Source organism: Mastacembelus armatus, unplaced genomic scaffold (genome assembly GCF_900324485.2).
Source record: "Mastacembelus armatus unplaced genomic scaffold, fMasArm1.2, whole genome shotgun sequence".
NCBI classification, from domain to species: Eukaryota; Metazoa; Chordata; class Actinopteri; order Synbranchiformes; family Mastacembelidae; genus Mastacembelus; species Mastacembelus armatus.
In genome coordinates, this window is record NW_022872939.1 from 1,918,116 (window position 1) to 1,939,352 (window position 21,237).

At 41.7% G+C, this 21,237-nt stretch overlaps 1 protein-coding gene across 1 annotated transcript in view; it reads right to left on the bottom strand.

The window, feature by feature from the left end:
• LOC113137744 (zinc finger protein 665-like) overlaps nucleotides 1-21,237 on the bottom strand; it is a 323,439-nt gene that overhangs the window by 247,061 nt on the left and 55,141 nt on the right. Inside the window, exon 4 of the mRNA XM_033325118.1 lies at nucleotides 19,067-19,988. Within this exon, the coding sequence (XP_033181009.1) occupies nucleotides 19,067-19,988 (922 nt within the window). The remainder of the gene's footprint in view (nucleotides 1-19,066; nucleotides 19,989-21,237) is intronic.

Below are 21,237 nucleotides of genomic sequence, written 5' to 3' on the forward strand. Positions count from 1 at the left end.
TGTTTGTGTCATGTTGTGTGTGTTTGTGTTTGCTTTTCTCATGAAACAATTCAGCACCTGTGTCTTGTCTCCGCTGCCAATGGTGACAGATACAGAGCTGGAAACGCTGGGCAGCAGGATATGAAATATGCTAATAAATCTAACCAGTAGATCTCACACTTCCCTTTACTGTTCTCTTTTCTCAGAGATTGGTACATGGTACGGGATCAAAGTCTGTTACATCTTGAATGGGATAATGTTTATTTGAGTACTGCTTTATTATCTCACAGTGCTGTGGTTGCTGTATCTTTGTCAGTGTTACCAAACTAAAGCTTATTTGTGTACACGTAAACTCCAGACTACTTTGTCTGACAAATCGAAGTTGGGGCCCATTCCCCTACAGAGCTAAGGTGCCTTCGATGTGAGGAAACTTTTGATTTGTAAATAAGTGAATTGTCATGCTTGACACACCACATACAAATAATGTGAGTTATTCAAATCTTGTGTGTCATGTATTATACAATGGCAAGACTACATTCAGATCCTAGTTTCTGGTCCTAAAAGCATACTCCGGACAATGACATGCAGAGACGCCTTATGTGAGTATGATCTATTCATTATTTAAAAGCTTCTGTAGCATTAAGAGAATAAACATTTAGCAGTATTTTGTTAGACTGATTCACTAATCTGTTTTTTACTTACTGACTTGTTTAGAGTGAAGGTTTCATGGTTAGAAACCAACAATAAGCTTAAAATACAAGTATAGTGTGTTCCATTTATGGAGAGAAGACAGTTATTTCATGTTTCATCATTAATTCCTCAGTATGTGGAAAAGGCATTATGGCAGGTGTTTCCTACTGTACATTCAAAATGTAGTAATCAGGGTAAGCAGTAAAATTTTTAAGAAATGTAATTAGCCCACTATTTGAAACCAAATATATTTAAGAATGTGTTGTTTACCCAGGCTTTGTAAAAAAGACAAATAATAATAATAGCCTATCAATAATAATAGACTATCCCCAGGCTACAGACACAAATGACTGAGTAATGTATTTCATATTACAGGTGTTTTCCTCCATTTATGGTTGTTGTCCGGCTTCACAGGTAGGACCCAGCTAATTCATTAATGCTCTCAATATGCTGCTTCTTTAGTTTCCTCAAAACTCATCTGTAACATTGCAGTGACATGTGTTAGCTACTTCAGAATGTTTTGTTTTTTGTTTGTACAAGTGTGTCACAGTTTCTGTCTCAGCCCTGTGCGTTTGGCCTTGTTATTCTGGTCGACTGATTATATTCACTTAATCATATTGTAACAGCCAGCCACACTCATTTCTCAGGGCATTAGACATAAACTGTTGATAATACAAAATGAAATGTCAGTGACGAACACCAGCTAATTCAATTTCTTTTCCGTCATTTAGCTGCCTCTTTAAAAAATGTGGCACCTAGTGGAACAGCGTTTCAGTCAACGATAGGATTTAGCGGTTTTCCTTCCAGGGCAATTGACGGGAACAGAAACCCAGACTATTCTGCTGGATCCTGCACCCATACAATATTGGCTGCCACAACCCACTGGTGGAGTGTCCTCCTGCCGGCTGTGTACAGGGTCTTGTATGTTAATATCACCAACAGAGATATATTAGCCTACAGGCTAAATAATGCAAAGATACTTGTTGGGAATTCCCTAGAGAACAACGGAAACAACAACCCAAGGTAATCTTGGAGAAAACACAAGTAACATTTAGCCTACTATTACCAAAAATGTCAATATGACACTTGTTCCTGCAGAGATTCACTAATATTTTAGGACATAATCTAGTTGTGGTTGCTCTAATGATCTCAGTGAACATTTCATAAAGATTAGTCTAGAGTGGAAGTGGGTGATTGGGCTAATTAATAAAAATGTCTTTTAGACGGGACAAAACACACAGAAAACAAAATCTTGCCATAATGTCCAATTGGTAATAACTCACAAGATCTTCCTGGAGAAACTCCACTTTCTGTGAAACTGCACATTACAAGAATGTGATTGATGTATAAAAGGTTATTGTCATAAACTTAACTCTTGACTCACCGAGGTGCAGCAACATTAGCTATGCTCTGTTTTATTCAGCTCATCAGGTAAAAACAGCTTGGGGCAGCTTGAGAATAGTGTGGGCTTTTTTACAAAGAGGTACCGTATCTTAATGAATTCACTCTTTACAAATGTTAGTGTGTTTGTGTAATTTGTTTTTGAATTTCATTTTGTCCTCAAAGTGGAGTGGAGTCTCCATCTAGCCACTCTACCGTAGTGGTTTGATTGATGGAGAGCTGCTGAGATGATTGTTCTTCCAGCAGGTTCTCAATCTCCACAGAGGACTTCTGGAGCTGGGAGCTTGGAACCACAGCAAATCGTCTGAACAAATTTGTAAAGGAGAGATTCCACTCTTGATTTCTAATTAATTTAAATTGTCTAAAAACATGGTTTTCTCAATGGGGAAAATGATATTGGTATGTATGCAAATGTTCAGCTCTGGGCAATTTTTTTAAATGAGTTCCATAAGGAGTATACAGGAAGAAGACAGCATTGGATTTATTCATTCATCCTGCTGCTGTTTATTACTCCAGAATCGTTCTTTCATTTCTGTGCCTGTTGTCTATTTTAGCTGTGCTGTTATCAACTCCATCCCAGCTGGAGCTACCGCTAACTTCTACTGTAGAGGGATGACAGGTCGACTGGTCAATGTGTTTCTTCAAACCACAGACCCTAATTGTGGACTGACACTGTGTGAGGTGGAAGTCTATGGAGGTCAAAACTAAAATTTCGTTTTCTTAATTTGGTTGAAACTTAATTTTAAAAAGTAGCTTGGTAATGATCCCAGACCACATATGGCATGTTCACTCACTTTTTCCAGAACTAGCTGCTCCCTCACCCTCCTTCACAGCATCAGTGATGGGAAGGAACATAGCGGTGGTGGAAAACAAGCTGTCTTGGCCGGATGCCCTGTTCTACTGCAGGAACTTCTACTGGGACCTGCTCAGTATCCGCACTGAGGAGGAGCAAAGGCAGGTGGAAGGGGTGCTGGCGATGGCTTCCTTTCCCCTCACCAATGATGTTTGGGTGGGGCTGCGCAGGTACTCTGACTAGTAACAGGGTTGCTTTCACTAAGGCTGGATGTCAACCTTCTTGTGTCAGTGTTTACTTAAATGCTCCAATATCAAGTATTCTCTTTTAGATACCTGAATGATGGCACATGGTTTTGGATGGCTGGTCAGTCGGCGACGTACTCTAACTGGAAGACAACCCTTGCGTGGCAGTACACTAAGCAATGTGGTGCCATGGAGACCAGTGGGAGCTTCCTTTGGAGGGATCTTCCATGTGATGAACCCCTTCACTTCATCTGTTTGACAGGTGAGGGGACCCAGTCTCATGCACTGGCCTTTACAGACAAGGCCCAAGTGTTTGAATTAAATCTGACAGGCATGTAGCAGGCAGACAATGTTATATATTCTTCATTAGTATCAGGGGAGTTTCCTACAGAAGACGGGTGCGTGACTCCTGTGTGAATCATCCATGACCAATTACTTATCATTGTAACCATGACAACAAAGGTTATTTTAACCCAAACCACAGTCTTTGAATAGTTTTGCATGTACAGCTATTGCTGTATTTATGCCTGTTTACCTTGATGACAAAGCCCCAGCAGGTGCACTGTCAGTGTAATAGTGTGTGGTGTTGTTTAGGTTGGAGGACTTATCGATTGTTATGAGAAGGGCAGACCCACCACTAACTATCAATACTACTCTACGTACTATATATAGAGAGATATTTATATAATGCAGTGACACTGAATGGCAAAATTCCAAACAGACATATCAAAGTGAGGTCTGATTTCATTAATGAATAATATTATGGGATGTTACATCAGCTAAGTCAAACAGACCAATTGTGGTTTCCTAAACTACATCTCCAGGTATGGACCCAAATGCAATCAGCACCAGGGAGGCAGGATGGAGGAAACATAGGGATTTATAGAAAATAAAAAGACACAAAGAACACAGAAACAAGACAGAGCACACAGACACTAGTGAACCTGTGATAACACATGAACAGGCTACACATGAGACAGCTGAGAAACAGGCAAGACAAAAAATCCATGGGGAACATGACCCAAGACAAAACAAGGCAGGAAGTGGGGGAAAACATCAAAATAAAAGTCTGGGACAGGAAGGGAGAGTGAATCACTGACACGGACATTACTGTAACACAAACACCTAACATTTTATTTTGAAGCTAATCAGTTTTATCATGCTCATGAACACTGTGTGCTCCTCCTAACATTTCCCCTTTTCCAGTTTGATATGCTGTTGCACCCCCCTCCTACCTCTTTGTCTTTACAGACAATGATCTAACCCAGCTAAGCGTGGACTTTTTCAGCACCATCAGACCAAAAGAACCACAGCCGTCAACATGGAAAAACTCAGCAATGGCTCACTACACTTGATGCCTGATCTGTATATTGTGCAGCACAAATGTCCACTGCAGTTTAATAATATATTATTAACCATTTAACATACATTTTACAATTTCTTGAGTGCAGGTTGATTAACAGAATTTATATTATATCTGAGTCAGATTGAGTTTAACTGTATCATAGAGTAAAATGGTTTGCTGATTGAATAATTTAATCACAGTTCTGATCTGGTTTTAAAATATTTTCTTGCTGGTTTGTTCTAGTGATGGTTTGTTCAGTGTGATATCATCCATTATGTGCGGGTTAAAATGAGTTGGCTGGAGATTCATTAAAGAAGACTTAAAGAACATCACTAACCAGTTGTCTAAATCTGTGATTCTCTATATTTAGACATTTAACCTCTTAAAGCAAAGCAAGATTTACTTGCTCCATTATATTATGTGTTTATGTATGGGATGGATGATGACTTGCTTTAATATTTGTATACATGCAAACAATTGTGAGATTGTGATGGCTTCCTATCTATATTCTGAAAATTCAATCAATTTGTCTCAAAAATAAAGATAAACGTTTAAAGTTAAGATTAAGAATAAATGCTTTTTCTAGCTTTTTATTCCTTCTTACTGTGTCATTGTTCTAAAAAAAACTTTTGTACTTTTAAAAATAAAAAAAATCAAAGTAATCATTTTCTTTAGCTTGAGGATTTGACACATTTAGGATGAAATTAGAATGAAAACTCCCCAGCACATTTTTTACTGTCTGGAGTTCTTCATCCAGCTACAATCAGCAGAATACTGTAGGCACTTCCTCTCTGAGCCAGTGGAAACTGGATCTACCAGCTCATAAAGGACTTAAATACAATTTGTGCAGTTCCTTCATTATTCGTCCACTGAACATTAACATAGGACTGGAAGCAGAGTCTGATTAAAACGTCCTTGATAAAGTTACATTATGTTTCCAATAAAGGCTTGTACTGAGAAAGTAACAGAATGCAGAACAACTGCTCTGCCTCATTGGTTTCCGATCTTCACATATTTCTTTAAGGTATTAAATTTATCTTAATGGAGACCTGAAGTTTGTGTCACAACACAGTAAATGTCACTAACCATATCCTTCATTATGTTTTTACAGGTGCAGCAACAAAATCAGTATCTCATCCATTATTCAGTAATATACATTCCAAAAATGCCATTACTCTGTATCATTTACCTGTTGTTTGATAACAGGGGATGTTTGGGAATATGTAGATGATGTTTTTGTCTGAAAGGTGGTGTGTCTCAGTGATAAAACAGTGCCAGAAGCTATTTTGAATAACTGATGTGGATCACTAGTAAGTCTATTCATTAAGCTCACAATCAATGCTGGAAAAAACAAGAAATGTCATTTCTCCAGGCCTTGTATCCCTCTGTCTCTGTCTCCTCTGTCTGTTGCCCTTCCCCTCTCCTCTCTTCCCCTGCTCTCTGCTTTTCTTCCTGGCCTCCTCCTGTCTCTCCCTCATCATCACTCATTATTGCCCTGATGGGGAATAAACAAGTTCATCTTTCCTTTCCATCAGCCTCTTCATCCCTCATTTCTTTCCGGTTGAATAAACACAAGGATGGGCCTGCTCACCTATGTTTTCTTGGCATCCTTCTCCTCTCTTCCTCTCTCTCTTTCTCTGTCTCATCTCTGGTCGTTAGTGTGCAGAAGAATTATTAATATTCTTTCATGTGTCTGCCACTTTCTCCCGCTCATCACTGCATTTGCTTTGTCTTTCAGCTGTTTGCAGTGAAAAATCTGCTGCACACGCTGCCCCAGTCAGCACACAGACGAAGCTGGCGACTAGCTGTTGAATTTAGCAGCTAAAAAACAGGAAATGTTCTCAACAGCTGGTGGAGACCAAAACAGAACTGAAAGAAAAAGGGCCACCATCTGAATGTTACTGCTGAAGACCCACTCTATTCAAACTAGCCATGTTTGCTCAATTTGCTTATTAACAAACAGTGTGTAAATGAGCATCCTGAATATTTTTTTGTTTTCATTTGCAGAGGAGGATTCCACAGTACAACAAAGAGCATCTGAAAACTACACTTCAAATTTGCCACATCAATTTATTCGATAAGTCGGTCTTGTTTTTACAAGTTGTTTCTGGTGCCACCAAGTGGCCATTAGTGTTACTGCAAGTTTCAATGACAATTATTGGCGATTGATTTACTGATTATAGACTATAGATTATAGTTACTCGGCTAATCTTTCTGTGCTGCAGTTTACTAACTTCGGTTCCACTTGTTGGTAATTCGGTCATGTTGTCAATTTCTTAGTTTATCTCATGTTGACTTTTTCAGTCTGAGCAAAACTGTAAAATAGGAACATCAATAAAAAAATCCAGTTGTCATTAAAACAAACAAAGTTTGCCGCGTTTGCTTAGTGAGTTTTTTTATTATTACCTATTATTTTGTTTAGATCTGCCAGAGGAATTTGATCCCTGTCATACGTGTTTTTTCCTTCCTTCTGTCTCTCTAGGACCCTGTAGCACCTGCTGATCCCTCGGAGCCTTGACGTCAGCGCTGTAAACAGTGGGAGATCTCCGGTGCGAGGCGGTAGCGGTGCCCACAGATGGAGCGTCCGCCCAGCGTGCACCCCAGGGGGCACCAGCGGCAATGCTCGGCTAAGGGTCCCTCACCGGACTTTCGCAGGCATCCACGCACCGTGAATCACAATGAGCTTATTAAGACCATAACAGCCGCGCCATGCATGCTGTGCCGTGCGCACCGGCATCCTCAGTATAGTTAGAGGGGATTTACCTGCTTTTTATATAGCCCTACGAGAAGAAAACTTGTTGTGATTGACAAGTAGTGATGCTCGAGCTGATGATGATGATGGGATGTTTCCTCACCTCTAGAAGGTCATTCCTAGAGGAAACCATGTCATAGAAAGGTATTGTCCTGCTCTGCTTCCATCCAAACAAAACAAAGCATCATCCTGTCAGTCCCCCTCAAGTTGGGACTTCACTGGGATCTCCACATTAATTACTATGGAGGTGATATTATGGGATTCATCCCAGCGCTTCAAACAAATTTACACTTGATTTTAGGCCGTTTGTACTCGGAGTATGAAGAGAAAATGCTTCATAAATAAAATGTAAGATTGATGTAATTCATTATACCTGCACCACAGGCTTCTGTTGCCAAAAACAGCCTTTTGAATTCATTATCCCCACTCCTCTGCTCCTCGCTTCCTACTCCAAAAGCTGCAGTCATGTGACATTTTGAAGACACAAATGTGTAGCAAATACTAACCCTGATGTTAATGCGTGTAGTCTCTCACTGTAATAGGTCCTTTGGAGAGGGAGATGTGGAGGAATGGAGAGAATGAACAGAGGCATACCTGGTCACAGTGAAGTGAACTGTAAAGGATAAAAGCTGAAAATTAATGTTGGTAATTGATTGATTGTTAGTGTAATATTTTATGCTCTGCACTGTTGTCTGTTGTCATTTTTAATATACCAACATGACCATTTTTCACAAAAGAGGGAGATTATATGTAAGACAGAAATAAAGTTAGATGCACCCTAAATTTCAATGTGAAATTTTATTTTCATGTATGTTGTTACAAACCAATAAGGTCTAGGGGAAGTTTTAGGGAGTAACATACATGCCAGATGTAGGAAGGCAAACAGATATTTATTTGCAGGACAAAAAGAACCTATGATTCTTACAATACAGAACGGGAAATGGGTTGACTCTGGAGTAAAAACATACTCTAACAACAATGAAAATAAAACAGACAAAAAGCCAGAAACAAACCAAAACCTCCAGGTCTATGCAAATACAGTCAAAATAAGAAGTAACAAAAAGAGAGCTAGGTGGCTGACTAGACCGACCTGCTATACAGCAGTAAAGGCGCTGAGTAATGTTACAAAACACAGAGGTAGCAAAACCCACACAGTAGTAGCAAGACAAAACCGCCACGCAGTGTACAAACCTAGCAAATCCCACACACAGAAGTCTGAGGAAGAGTCACAACACCAAAGGTGAACTGACCACGGGCAAGGCACAGCTCACCCCGAGCAGTGGACACACCGGGCTCTAAATACACGATGTGCTGTGGGTTCTTCCTCAGTTTCCTGAACTTCTGGCGGTAAGCTTCAGGTACCAATTCATATGCTCGTAATATGGCACTTTTAAACTTCCCATAGTCAAGGCTGTCTTGCAGAGGTAGAGCTGAAATAACCTCTTGGGCTTTTCCCTGGATCTTGCACTGAATAAGCACAGCCCAAATCTCTTCAGGCCAGTGCAGAGCAATAGCTAGTCTCTCAAATACTTGAAAGTACACATCTACTTCAGCTTCTCTGAACACTGGAAGTACTGTTGGATTGGTGGAAGGCTGGAGCGGTAGGCCAATCAGGCGAAGAGGCGCGGTCCATGGTTGGTCTTCTTTCAGCTGCTGATTCGCGACCCCGTCGGCCAATAACAATCCAAAACACCTCCACCAAACGGTCGGAGGTTGTTTTTCGGAATCCCAATCACCCTCCCCGTGGCGCACTCAGACGGAACACAAGAAAACAACAGTACAACTGAGGGGGCGGTGGCCGTAACATATGTAATTAAATATTAAAGCATCCCTGCATATCTTACAATGTCAGATAATGGGTGGTAGACATTTCCCCATTTGTGAGTGCGTGATGTAATGTTCATATGCTTGAACATAGTCATGGGTCAGTCCTGGGAAAATAAGAGAAATCCTGCTCGTGAGCTACAGTACACTGCATTTTCAGCCTGTTTTTGCGACTTCATTATGATCACCATCTAGATCATTAACGCTGCGAAGTTGCTGCCACCTTCACTGTAAAACACATTAACGGTGCTGGGTGTTGCCACTTACCTGTGCATAATTCATTCATTTTTCAAATCAGAAGAAGGGTGGGAGTAGTATATATTTGGTTTAGCTTGTGGGCGCTTGTTATGACCATTTTTATGGCAGTCATAAAACAATAAAACCATAAAATCGACGTCACGCTCTCCTCCCCCCGGGCGGTGCTATTTTCCTATTGGTCATGCCGTTGTTTGTGGGATGCGGCGTGCTGACGTGAATGCCGTAGCATCTGTGTGTATCACGTGTCACGGGCATTTAAATACCTGCAGCAGGTGCGTGGGAGCCTTTTCTACCGCTTGTTTATTAGCAAGAACTGGCGGGAACAACCATGATGATCTTTCCATCAGGTATGTGTGTCCTTTGTTCCTCGATTTAATAGCATGTATATCAGATCGTCTGCATTGAATACGTTGTATTTCAAAATAGCGTGACTCCATCAGGTACCGCAACCATTTCGTTGTTGGATAAGGATTCTCCACATCCAGCAGCAGCTGCTGGAGGTATGTATCCTTCTTTTATAATTTTTATAGCATATTTTATCTTGGTCTGTGCCTGTTACTGAGGTGATTCTAACGGAAATATAGTCCGCTCAACAGGCTCCAGCGCTGAGTCGGATAAACGTAGCAGTGCATACCTGCGTGATAAAGGTGAGAGAGTTATTCCGATATGTATTCGTGTTTAAAGTAGGATCATTGCTTAACAGAAACTCGTGATTTTTACAATTTGTTGGTGTGCTTTACAGAAAATCCTGGAGGGCCGCAAAGAGGCCGTCTGTCTTTAAAGAGATGCAGAGAGCACGCTATTTTAACCGAAACAAACAGTCAGGGTGAGTATGCATGTGATGGTAGGTTTATACTAAAAAATAGACTAAGTATTGTATTATCGGGGGTGGTGTAGCTGATTATCTTTTATACAATCTGGTATACAATCGGGTGTCGAGAGCTCGGTGAGTGGAGGGACAGGAGGAAGCGCCAGCGGGCCGGCGCTGCCCAGCCGCTCAAGAGTCACGGAGCGTCCGGTGACGCCGGTCGGACTGCTGAGGAAGGACGAGCTCCCCGGACCGTCAAATCTCCGTCGTGAGCGTGTGATAACGCCGCGCAAACAGCTCTGTGATTACGATAATGAGGGTATGAGATTGATAAAAAAGTGCATCTCAACACATTTAAATAAATGGGTTGTTTATAACACAGTTTTATATACTTTTTTTAATCGGTTTGTCTGTGTTTATATCTAGATGATTTTCATCCGGCCAAGAGACTGAGAGCCGCCCCTGCAAGAACTGCAAAGAAGAAGGAGGAGCATAAGAAGGAGAAGAAGACCGATACTTGTGTTACAGCGGCACCGTTGCTCGACCGAGCTGTGGGTGTCGGAGTGGGCAGCGGAGACTGCAGCCGCCACACACTTTCTGGAACAGCAGGGGGAGTTACAGTTCACGTGTCCTCAGGTGGAGGGCACTACAGCATGGCCACTGCATCTTCAGGAGGATTCCGCAGCAACTGATTCAACTCGAGGCGAGCAGGAGAATGCGGCTGTTTCATCTCAAGGTGATGTGGCTCTATGTTTTCCTACCATAAACATTGCCGATTTGTTGTTGTACAGTCAGGACACCACACCGCTGGCTTAGGCGGTGTGCGAGAGGTCGCTTTTGCATACGCCCAATGTCCTCCTACTCCTCCTCCTGTTGATCTGGTCCAGAAGGGTTGCAAGCAGTTGTCTATGCTTAAGTTGCTAGCTGGTGCTGCATACACGAGTGACTCTGAGACTTGTTCCTCATCAGATTGCGAGTCAGACAGTGATGAATGTTATTCTGTGGCTTCAGAGATTAGCAGTGTGTCAGCTCTAGTTATTGATTCTGCTGATGTGGCACCTGCTGGTGCATCAGATGCTAGCACACAGACCGATGGTGATAACACAGACCTTGTAAATCACACTGCGTTAGAACTATTGTCATACCTCTGTGCCGCAGTGAAGCACCATGACAGAAAATACACACGTATAGAAGCGTATGTATCGCATGCACTACCAGTGTTAACCGGCTACATAACAGACACACAAAATCTGTTTTCCACCTCTTTAGCCAAAAAAGGCAGGGTGTGATAACCTGTATAGCGGTGCTGCTGATAATGGTTCAACCGGGAATACGTCACATGATCAATTCTCACGCTGGGCTGTTGAGATGCGTGCCAAAAACACTCATTTTATGAACATGTTGAACATCCATCCACCACCAAAAACAGAATATCTCAATGCCTCATTAAGTACCTCAGATTTCGACAGATGGTTTGAAAACACATGCCAAAAGTTTGTGCAGCTCAAGAGAAGAATTGGCCTTCTTCCACAGGACGGCGTGGCTAAAGACGCCGCTCTGTTGCCTGATGTCCCCGGTGTTGCAGTCGTTGTTCAGCATGCATATGGTCAGAGAGCTGTATGTGATGTTGCAGATGATGATGATGATGATGAAGTTGTTGATGATGCTGACACTGATTCAGCACCTCTCTGTCTGATGCGCGTCACTGGTCCTTCATATGAGTCGGGTCAGCAGACCCTGGCACCTTCTGATGATCATGATATGCTTTGTAATGCTGAAGTTGTTGCTGGTGTTGCTGGTGTTGTTGATGCTGATTTAGTCACCACCTGTCTGGGGCAGGTCACCGGTCCTTCATACGAGTTGGGTCAGCAAACCCTGGTACCTTCTGATGATCATTATATTCTTTGTAATGCTGAAGTTGTTGCTGGTGTTGCTGGTGTTGGTGATGCTGATTTTAGTCACCACCTGTCTGATGCAGGGCGGCCCTGTGGCTGCTCCTGTGATTTCAGACCCTCCTCTGACAGACGGGTCTACAGATAACAATCCCCCCAGTCCTAATGGTCTTCAGCATGGTGCCAGTTTAATTACTGTCAGGGATATTCCGGCATTTGATGCTTTAGAGTTGAGACAGCCTATTCATTTTAGAGATATTAATATGGGACTGGACTTTAAGACACAAGACAGTGACACTAACCTGTAAAAACTCAGCTGATACAATGTTGTTTAAAGTGTATTCCATCATTTTGCAAGTTCACTGGATTTAGGATAGTCTCCCAGAATCCTTACAATCTCTTAGGTTTTTTACCTTCTAGAATAGTGATTGAAGCTAAATATAGCTAAAATGCAGAGTGGAGGGGAACAGAGTGCAGCAGAAGTGTGCTGGACCCACCACCCCAAGGTTGATGGACTAACACTATCCTCCGTACTGAAGCAAGCATAATACTTGAGGTTTTGGTGTCTTAACATCACTTTTAAAAGCAATATCTATGATGTGGATGGGATGGGATATAAAAACCACGCGCACTGCACAGTGGATTAGCAGTCCATCACCTTAATCACTCAGTCCCCTCGTCACAGCTTTGTTGCTGTTTACAGTACATGATCAGTGGAGAATTCCACGCTGACCTTCAAGAGTTTGAGAACTGTCCAAAAACTCAGCTTTAAGGACATACAGTTATTGTGCCTAGTCTCCTTTTGATTTCCCAGTGACTGTCTAAACAATGTACAATGTCCTCATATAATGGTCTTATTTTAAATGATGTAATTTATTAAATTTAATGTAATTTATTAAACAAAATTATTTTAAAGATAATGTCCTCAGATGTCCTCCTCAATGTACTCAGTTATTGAATGTTTCCATATTGTGTTAACATTCATAAGAAATGTTACATTTTAAATATTTTTCTAGTATTTTTGCATATATCTGTCATTTTGTACTATTGTACTAAATATTTGCTTATTTCTTCTCAGAATTCTCATTTTTCTCAGAATTTCCTCCTGTCAGAAGCTCCTGGGTTCACACCCCAGCAGTACTACTTTCCTGCATAAAAAACTGCGCCAACTCTATATCAAGAAGATTTCTAAAATAACATGGTAATAAAAGTAATGTTAGTTAAAATAAAAATAATCCTTGCAGTATGAGTGCAAGGATTTAACTCATACATCTGAGTCCACAAAAGACATGTAGTCTGGGCAAACTGTAAACTGAATTATGGATCTGTGTGTGGTTAATGCGTGAGGGAGTTAGCTCCAGTGGTAGAGCGCTTGCTTAGCAGGTAGTGGGATTGATGCCCACTTTCTCCACAAGTCTTTAAAGCCCAATCTTAAGACTTCTGATTTATCAATATGAATATAATATAATTCAAAGAATTAACATGAATAAATTATGAAATGACTCCAGGTCTGTTTTTCTTTGAAATGTACAGGAGTGAAGAGAGACTGCTCCTCCTAAGCAAGGAGGCTCGTCAGCACAGGTACTCCAGTCTGTTAGTGTGGTCAGGTCGCAGTCTCTTCTGGAGGCATAGGTTCAAATGCCACTCGCTTTTTATTCGCCTCCTCTATACTACACAAATGCAATACATGCCATACTTCCAATTTGAACATTCTGAAGCAGAGATCAAACTTTTGTGGTTTTAACTTCACATATACGGTGGGTACGGAAAGTATTCAGACCCCTTTAAATTTTTCACTCTTTGTGTCATTGCAGCCATTTGCCAAAATCAAAAAAGTTCATTTTATTTCTCATTCATATACACTCAGCACCCCATCTTGACAGAAAAAACCAGAAATGTAGAAATTTTTGCATACATTTATTTTTTGGCGTTTTGGTCACTTTTGGTCAACATTTCACCACCTCACTCCCATTCTTTTTGGATGTTTCTGTCACAGACGCCGTGGCCAATGGCATCCTGTTCCAGAAAAAAGGGGGAGAGAGGACAATTCTGATGTATACCAGTGTAATGCTGGATACAATGGAGAAAAGACATCACGCCTGTACGCAACATGCAGCAGCCGTGGCAAAGATTATCAAAAAAACCACTCATATCGTGATGGGACACGCACTTCTGGTCCTCACGACAAACAGTGTTGTGGCATATGTGAATTCTCAAACATTCACTCTGTCGCCACTTAGGCAACAAAGGTTGAGCAAGGTTCTGGAGGAACCACATATTTCGTACACCCATGAGGGAATTAATATGGCAGATAGAATTGCAACAGGGCAACCACATCAGAGAAGGAAGGACTGAAGGCAGCATACTCGGTGGTGGAGGATACAGGGGACGGCTGGGAAATAAGAGTGGCCGGGAGATTGGAGGGACAACAGTCGGCCCAGAGAGCTGAGGTGATGGCAGTAATAGCAGCCTTGAAACTAGGGAAGGGACAAAGAGTTAACATTTACACTGACTCAGCATATGCGGCAGGAGCCGTACATGTTGAATTAGGACAATGGCTTAGAGCAGGGTTCCTAACAGCGTCCAATCGGCCCATTAAACATGAGAATGAGATGAGAGAACTAGCAGATGCCCTGTTGGAACCGTTAGCTGTGGCTGTGATCAAGTGTAAGGGACACGATCAGTCCAACAGCCCTACAGCAAAAGGAAATCGGGCTGCAGACCAAGCAGCCAAGGAAGCAGCGGGATATCAAGTTAAATTAATGTGACACAAGAGATTAAAGAAAGACCTAATTTGGAGGAACTCAAGAGACTGCAAAAGGGGGCATCCCCCCAGGAGAGAAGTCTTTGGAAAGAGAGAGGGGCTACTGAGGTAGAAGGGTTATGGAGGGGGCCGGATGGTCGTCCCATACTTCCTCCCGGAATCAGGAGGACAGCCCTCTTGGAAGCTCACGGGGTGGGGCATGTTGGGACAGCCCAAATGTTGAAGAACCTAGAGCAATGGTTGCATCCATATCTCAAAGATATGGCCAGAGAGTTGGTCAGGGAATGTGACATCTGCACCAAGTATAACACCAGACCGACAGTGAAACCAGAGATTGGTAGGTATCCACTCATCACCAGGCCTGGACGAGAGATTGTTATTGATTTTACAGAAATGGGCACCACCGTTCGAGGGTACAGGTGCGTACTGGTGTGTGTGGATGCGTATTCAGAAGCGTGGCCCGCCAAGAGGGAAGACAGTAACATGGTTATTAAATGCCTGATAAATTATTACATGCCCAACCATGGCTTCCCAGAGAAAATTAGGTCAGATAATGGGACGCATTTTAAGAGTCAGGATTTGCAGAAGGTGGAGGCCATGATGGGGTTGAAACATGGGTTTGGAACGGTGTATCATCCACAGTCTCAAGGAAAGGTGGAAAGGATGAATCAAACTGTAAAAACCAAATTGGCAAAAATCTGTGCACAGACCAAATTGAACTGGATTGATGCATTGCCATTGGCACTTATGTCCATCCGCTGTTCTGTTAACCAATCCACTGGGTTTACACCTTTCGAACTCCAAACAGGGAGACCTTTTCCAGGGCCCCATACCACTAGCCCAGTAACCACAATAGAGAATGAGGGTCTGTCAGCCAAAGCATATTTTAACTTTCTGCAAGCTCTCGTTTCAGCTTTCTCCCATCAGGTGGCGGACCAGCAGGGCCACGGAACACAAACTTCACCCGACGCCGACTGGGTGCTGCTGAAGGTGATAAAAAGGAAGTGGTCAGAGCCACGGTGGACAGGACCCTATCTGGTGACAGAGAGAACATCCCACGCAGTGAGGTTAAAGGGGAAAGGAGATACCTGGTACCACTGGTCGCAGTGTGCACCAGGAGAACCGCCATCCAGATCTCTGACCAAGGTCCAGGAAGATCTCCAACAACATACCTCTGTCTCGGTTGAGGCAGAGAAGGACCCTCCTCAGAAAGGGGCAGAATAATCCCCGGGGAGCGAGTCAGGTACTGAGGTAGTCCACCCTCAGTCCGAAGAAAGAAGAAACCGTCCGAAAAGGGAGGGGGTGAGAAAGAGCGCCCCTCTCCGACAAGGGGCGTGCCAAGCCTCCAGCCGACAAATCAGAGCGCAGAGGGAGGCAGCCTCAAGGGATTGTTAGTTGTGTTTTTGTGTGGTAGTTTTAGTTGTTGATTTATTTAGTTTATTGTGTATGTTTAGCCATTATTAGATAGTTTAGTTAACAACTGGGGAGTTAAAACGGAGATGTTTGGATTTGGGAAGGTATTGGGGGTCCTTACGACCCTGACGGTAATGATTGTTGTTTTGTGTTTGGTTATATTTTCTTTTTCCACTGACCCAACTATCATTCACAGGGATCGCCGTGGGTTTGTGACAGGGTATTACTGCGAACCTAAGTTGACCCTCAACTACACTCGACGGTCTGAGACGCTATTCAAATTCGACCTGTGCGCTGTCATAAATTGTGGCAGCTCTTTTTCCTATTACTCCGAGCAAAAACGTTGACCGTATTAATTACGTGCATTATACTGTACTCCGATTGGCTAATCTGACCAGGGATGCGGTAGAGGGGTTGGCGGAGCAAGCCGGTCCTACCTCCCTGATGTCAGTTCAAAATCGTATGGCGCTGGATATGTTGTTGGCCGAGAAGGGAGGTGTATGCGCAATGTTCGGTGACATGTGTTGCACTTTCATTCCCAACAATACGGTACCAGATGGGTCGGTTTCTAAGGCTCTGGAAGGGCTGCACACGCTTTCACAAACTATGCATGAACACTCGGGTATCAATAATCCCCTGGAGGAATGGATGACGGGTATGTTCAGTCAGTAGAAAAATCTTATTATGTCATTATTGGTTTCGATTTCTGTATTTGTAGGCATACTGGTCACATGTGGGTGTTGCTACATTCCCTGTATGAGATCCCTGGCGCTTCGGGTAATTTCATCCACCATAGAGAGGCAGGACCCGAAGGTCCTCATGCCTTTATTGGCTACTGATCCTGATGATGTAAATAGTGGTGCTGCCATACTAAGGCCTATTGATATGTGATCTCCTAGGGGAGATCAAAAGGGGGATATCAAATTTTGACATTTACATAGTAGGGGTGGGCTCTTAGAGCCCCAAAGGGGGAATTGTGGGAATGCAGACACACTCTGTGACTAGTATTGCAGTATAGTGTAATCCTATATGTTTAGACACGTGTCTATAATTCTTTGGGAATTATAGACAAATCAAAAAAGACAAAAATGGTCAGACAAAGCAACATCAGTCACATTGATATTAGAAGCGTTAACACCCTTAGTAATGACAAGGTCCAGAGTGTGACCTCTGGTATGGGTCAACTCTCTAAAGTGCTGGCTAAGGCCATATGTTTCAAGGACGGCAGAGAGTTCTTTAGCATATCTGTCACAGGCCTTATCCATGTGAACATTGAAATCACCTGTAATAACCAAACAGTCAAACTCTGTGAAGACAACTGAAAGCATCTCAGTAAATTCATCAATAAAATTTTGACAGCATTGGGGAGGTTTGTAAATGATAATAAAAAGTACAGAGGGAGATAATTTTTGCTCCATTTTAAAAGATACATACTCAAATGATAAGAATTCCCCAAATGACAGCCTGTGGGTAACCATATTATCCCTAAAAAAGGCACAGACACCACCACCCTTTTTGTTTTCTCGTGTTTCTGATAGAAATATAAAATTAGGTGGGGTGGATTCAATAAGAACTGCATTTGCTGTCCTGCTATCTAACCATGTTTCTGTTAAAAACATAAAATCAAGATTGTAAAAGGAGATAAAATTATTAAGAATGATTTGTTACATAGAGATCTGACATTGAGCACTGCAAGTATGCAGTAGATACGTAGCAATATGGACAGAAAATTTTGATTTAAGGAACTGACCCCCTGTTATAATACACAGGTAACACATGCGTTAATGTAAAATGTTGATGCATATTTATCATCAGTGTCATAAATGAAACAAAGTAAATGCAGCAGCCCTAAGATTTCATCCATGATCACTGCAGGCATTGAGGAAAGCCACTGTTTGTGTGCCTCTGACTAAGAAAGTAGCAGCAATGTATAAATAGTTTATGAACCCAGAAACACCTAAAACTAATTTTCAGACACACTCACACACCAGAGAAATGTCTTTCTGGGTTTTATTCACACACTTACTGACATCCAGCTACATCAAGTGAGAAAGATCATGTGAGAATGGGATTTTTACACCACATTTCCCCTTTGAGCATTTCAGTGAATTTCTAATACATCATCCATGACCTGAATAACTATTTAAGCCAAACTGACCAAACATCACCAGTTTAAACAAGTGACATAATCCATTATAACCACATCATCAATTAATACTTAAAATCAGAACAAGAATTACAACACACAACAAAATATACTAGATACAACTAATATAACAGTAAATTATATGATGTAAAGTAAAAAATAAATGTTTATACAATATCACATTAAATGTCTGCATGTCACAGCATTCAAAGTTGAGAAAACAGTAAATAAACTAAACTTCTTCTCATTTGTAAATTAAAAGCATTTATCAAACAGTGATAATAAGTAGGTTAAAAAAATAACAAATAGGGTAAATGGTCTTATACTTGTAGACTGCTTTTCTACACTCAAGTCCACTCAAAGCACTTTTACACTTTGCCCAATTCCCCATCTACTCACACACCGTTCGAACTGCCACCAGAGGCAAGTTGGGGTTCAGGGTCTTGCCCAAAGAAACTAAAATATGTGGACTAGTGCTCTACCTCCTAAGCCACAGCCTCTACTTCATAGCAATAAAGAAGCAAAGACAAAAGCCAATTTTAGACCTATATCCCACATATTCCACCAGCAATTAAGAGGTCCTTGACTACCAAAATGCTGGATAAGGGTCAAGGGTTTTGGTCCTGTGGACATGTTTTGTTTACAGCAGTGTAATGTCTTGGCGGGTCCTTAGGCTATTTGATATAGAGCTCAACCACAGTGGTCAGTTTTGACATTTCTTCTTGGTGTGAATGCGCTGATGAGCTGTTAGAGCACTTGACCTAATGAAAGTTTTTCCACATTGCTCACACCAGTACGGTTTTTCTCCAGAGTGAATACGCTGATGTCTTTTTAGGTGGCCTGAACGTGAGAAGGCTTTTCCACACTGGTCACAGCTGTATGGTTTCTCTCCAGAGTGAATACGCTGATGTGTTTTCAGGGAGCCTAACTCTGTAAAGGCTTTTTCACACTGGTCGCACCAGTACGGCTTCTCTCCAGAGTGAATACGCTGATGTCTTCTGAGGGAGCCTAACTCAGTGAAGGCTTTTCCACAATGGTCACAGCTGTACGGCTTCTCTCCAGAGTGAATACGCAAATGTGTTTTCAGGTGGTCTAACCGTGAGTAGGCTTTTCCACACTGATTACAGCTGTACAGCTTTTTTCCAGAGTGAATACGCTGATGTGTTTTCAGGTTGCCTAACACTGTGAAGGCTTTTCCGCATTGGTCACAGCTGTATGGCTTCTGTCCAGAGTAAATATGCTGATGTGTTTTCAGGTGACAAAACTGTGAGAAGACTTTTCCACACTGGTCACACCAGTACGGCTTCTCTCCAGAGTGAATACACTGATGTTTTTTGAGGGAGCCTAACTCTGTGAAGGCTTTTCCACACTGGTCACAGCTGTATGGCTTCTCTCCAGAGTGAATACGCTGATGTGTTTTCAGGTTGCCTAACACTGTGAAGGCTTTTCCACACTGGTCACACCAGTACGGCTTCTCTCCAGAGTGAATACACTGATGTTTTTTGAGGGAGCCTAACACTGTGAAGGCTTTTCCACATTGGTCACAGCTGTATGGCTTCTCTCCAGAGTGAATACGCTGATGTCTTTTCAGGTTGCCTAACACTGTGAAGGCTTTTCCACATTGGTCACAGCAGTATGGCTTCTCTCCAGTGTGAACATGTTGATTAGTCTCTAAACTCTGCAATGTTTTGAAGGTCTTGTTGACTCTCTTTCTTCTTTTCTATTTGTAAAAAAGAAGAAAAAAATGGAGAGAAGATATGAAATAACATGATACAACATGTCCATGAAACATGAACATCATGAAAACTCTGTTTTCTTGAGTTTTATTTCATTCCAAAGTTGGAAAGTTGTGTTGTGTCTCATCCGCATTTTCTCATTTTTAAAATTATTTTTCTTAAAATGTAGCCTATGCTTGCCTCACCTCAATAGCTTTTCTTAGTATTAACACAACTCTGAGGTATAGAACCATATTTAAAGCACTAGCATGAGTTTGAAATTAAAGAATTTCTATTTAGTCTAAATAAATTTTTCTCTTACCTAAATTTGGTTTTCAGAAACAGCTACTGAACTGTCTGGTGATGATTATGTTTAAATTAGACCAAGTTTTATGAGTGAGCACAGACCCTGGTCTGTCAACCACTACAAGACAGAGAAAATTGACCCAACATAAGACTGAGTACACCAGCTTGGTGAAAAAGACACTCTCTCAGCCTGCAGCTTACACAAGTCTGGGAACTCCGACCGATTCAGTCCTCCCAGAGAGGACTACGAGGACCAGATGGCCTCTGAAGCAGACTTTCTTGCCCTGCCTGCATAGTAACTTCAGCAAGCTCCAGGTGATGGCTTGCAGCTAAGTACTCTGTGGTGAACAGCTGATGTCTCAAACTGCAAAGACAGAAATATTCCCCCACCCAAAAACTTCCTGTAATCTACAGAACTTATTACCAAACTCTAACATGATGTAACAGATTTCAACCATTGCTTGACAAATTTAGTCCATAAATTCTATTAATCCATCATCATTTTAATGTGTTCTTTCCCATGTCCTCTTTTCCTGAGTACCTATGTAAATAAATGTATTTAGATTTACAAACCTGGTAATTTTTCTCTTACTGTTTATAGGACTATACAAGTCTCTATTTAGTATATCCCCTCCTTCAGATTTGAGATTTCATTTTAATAATTGTTTATCGTTTATATTGTGGCTCCTTTTAGAAAAGCCTGGTGGTCCAATTGAAATTATTATCATATAAAGTAAACCACAATTGTAGTCCCTCTAAACTAAAAGAAAACCTATGTGTAGATACATTGGGTACGGAAAGTATTCAGACCCCTTTAAATTTTTCACTCTGTGTCATTGCAGCCATTTGCCAAAATCAAAAAAGTTCATTTTATTTCTCATTAATGTACACTCAGCACCCCATCTT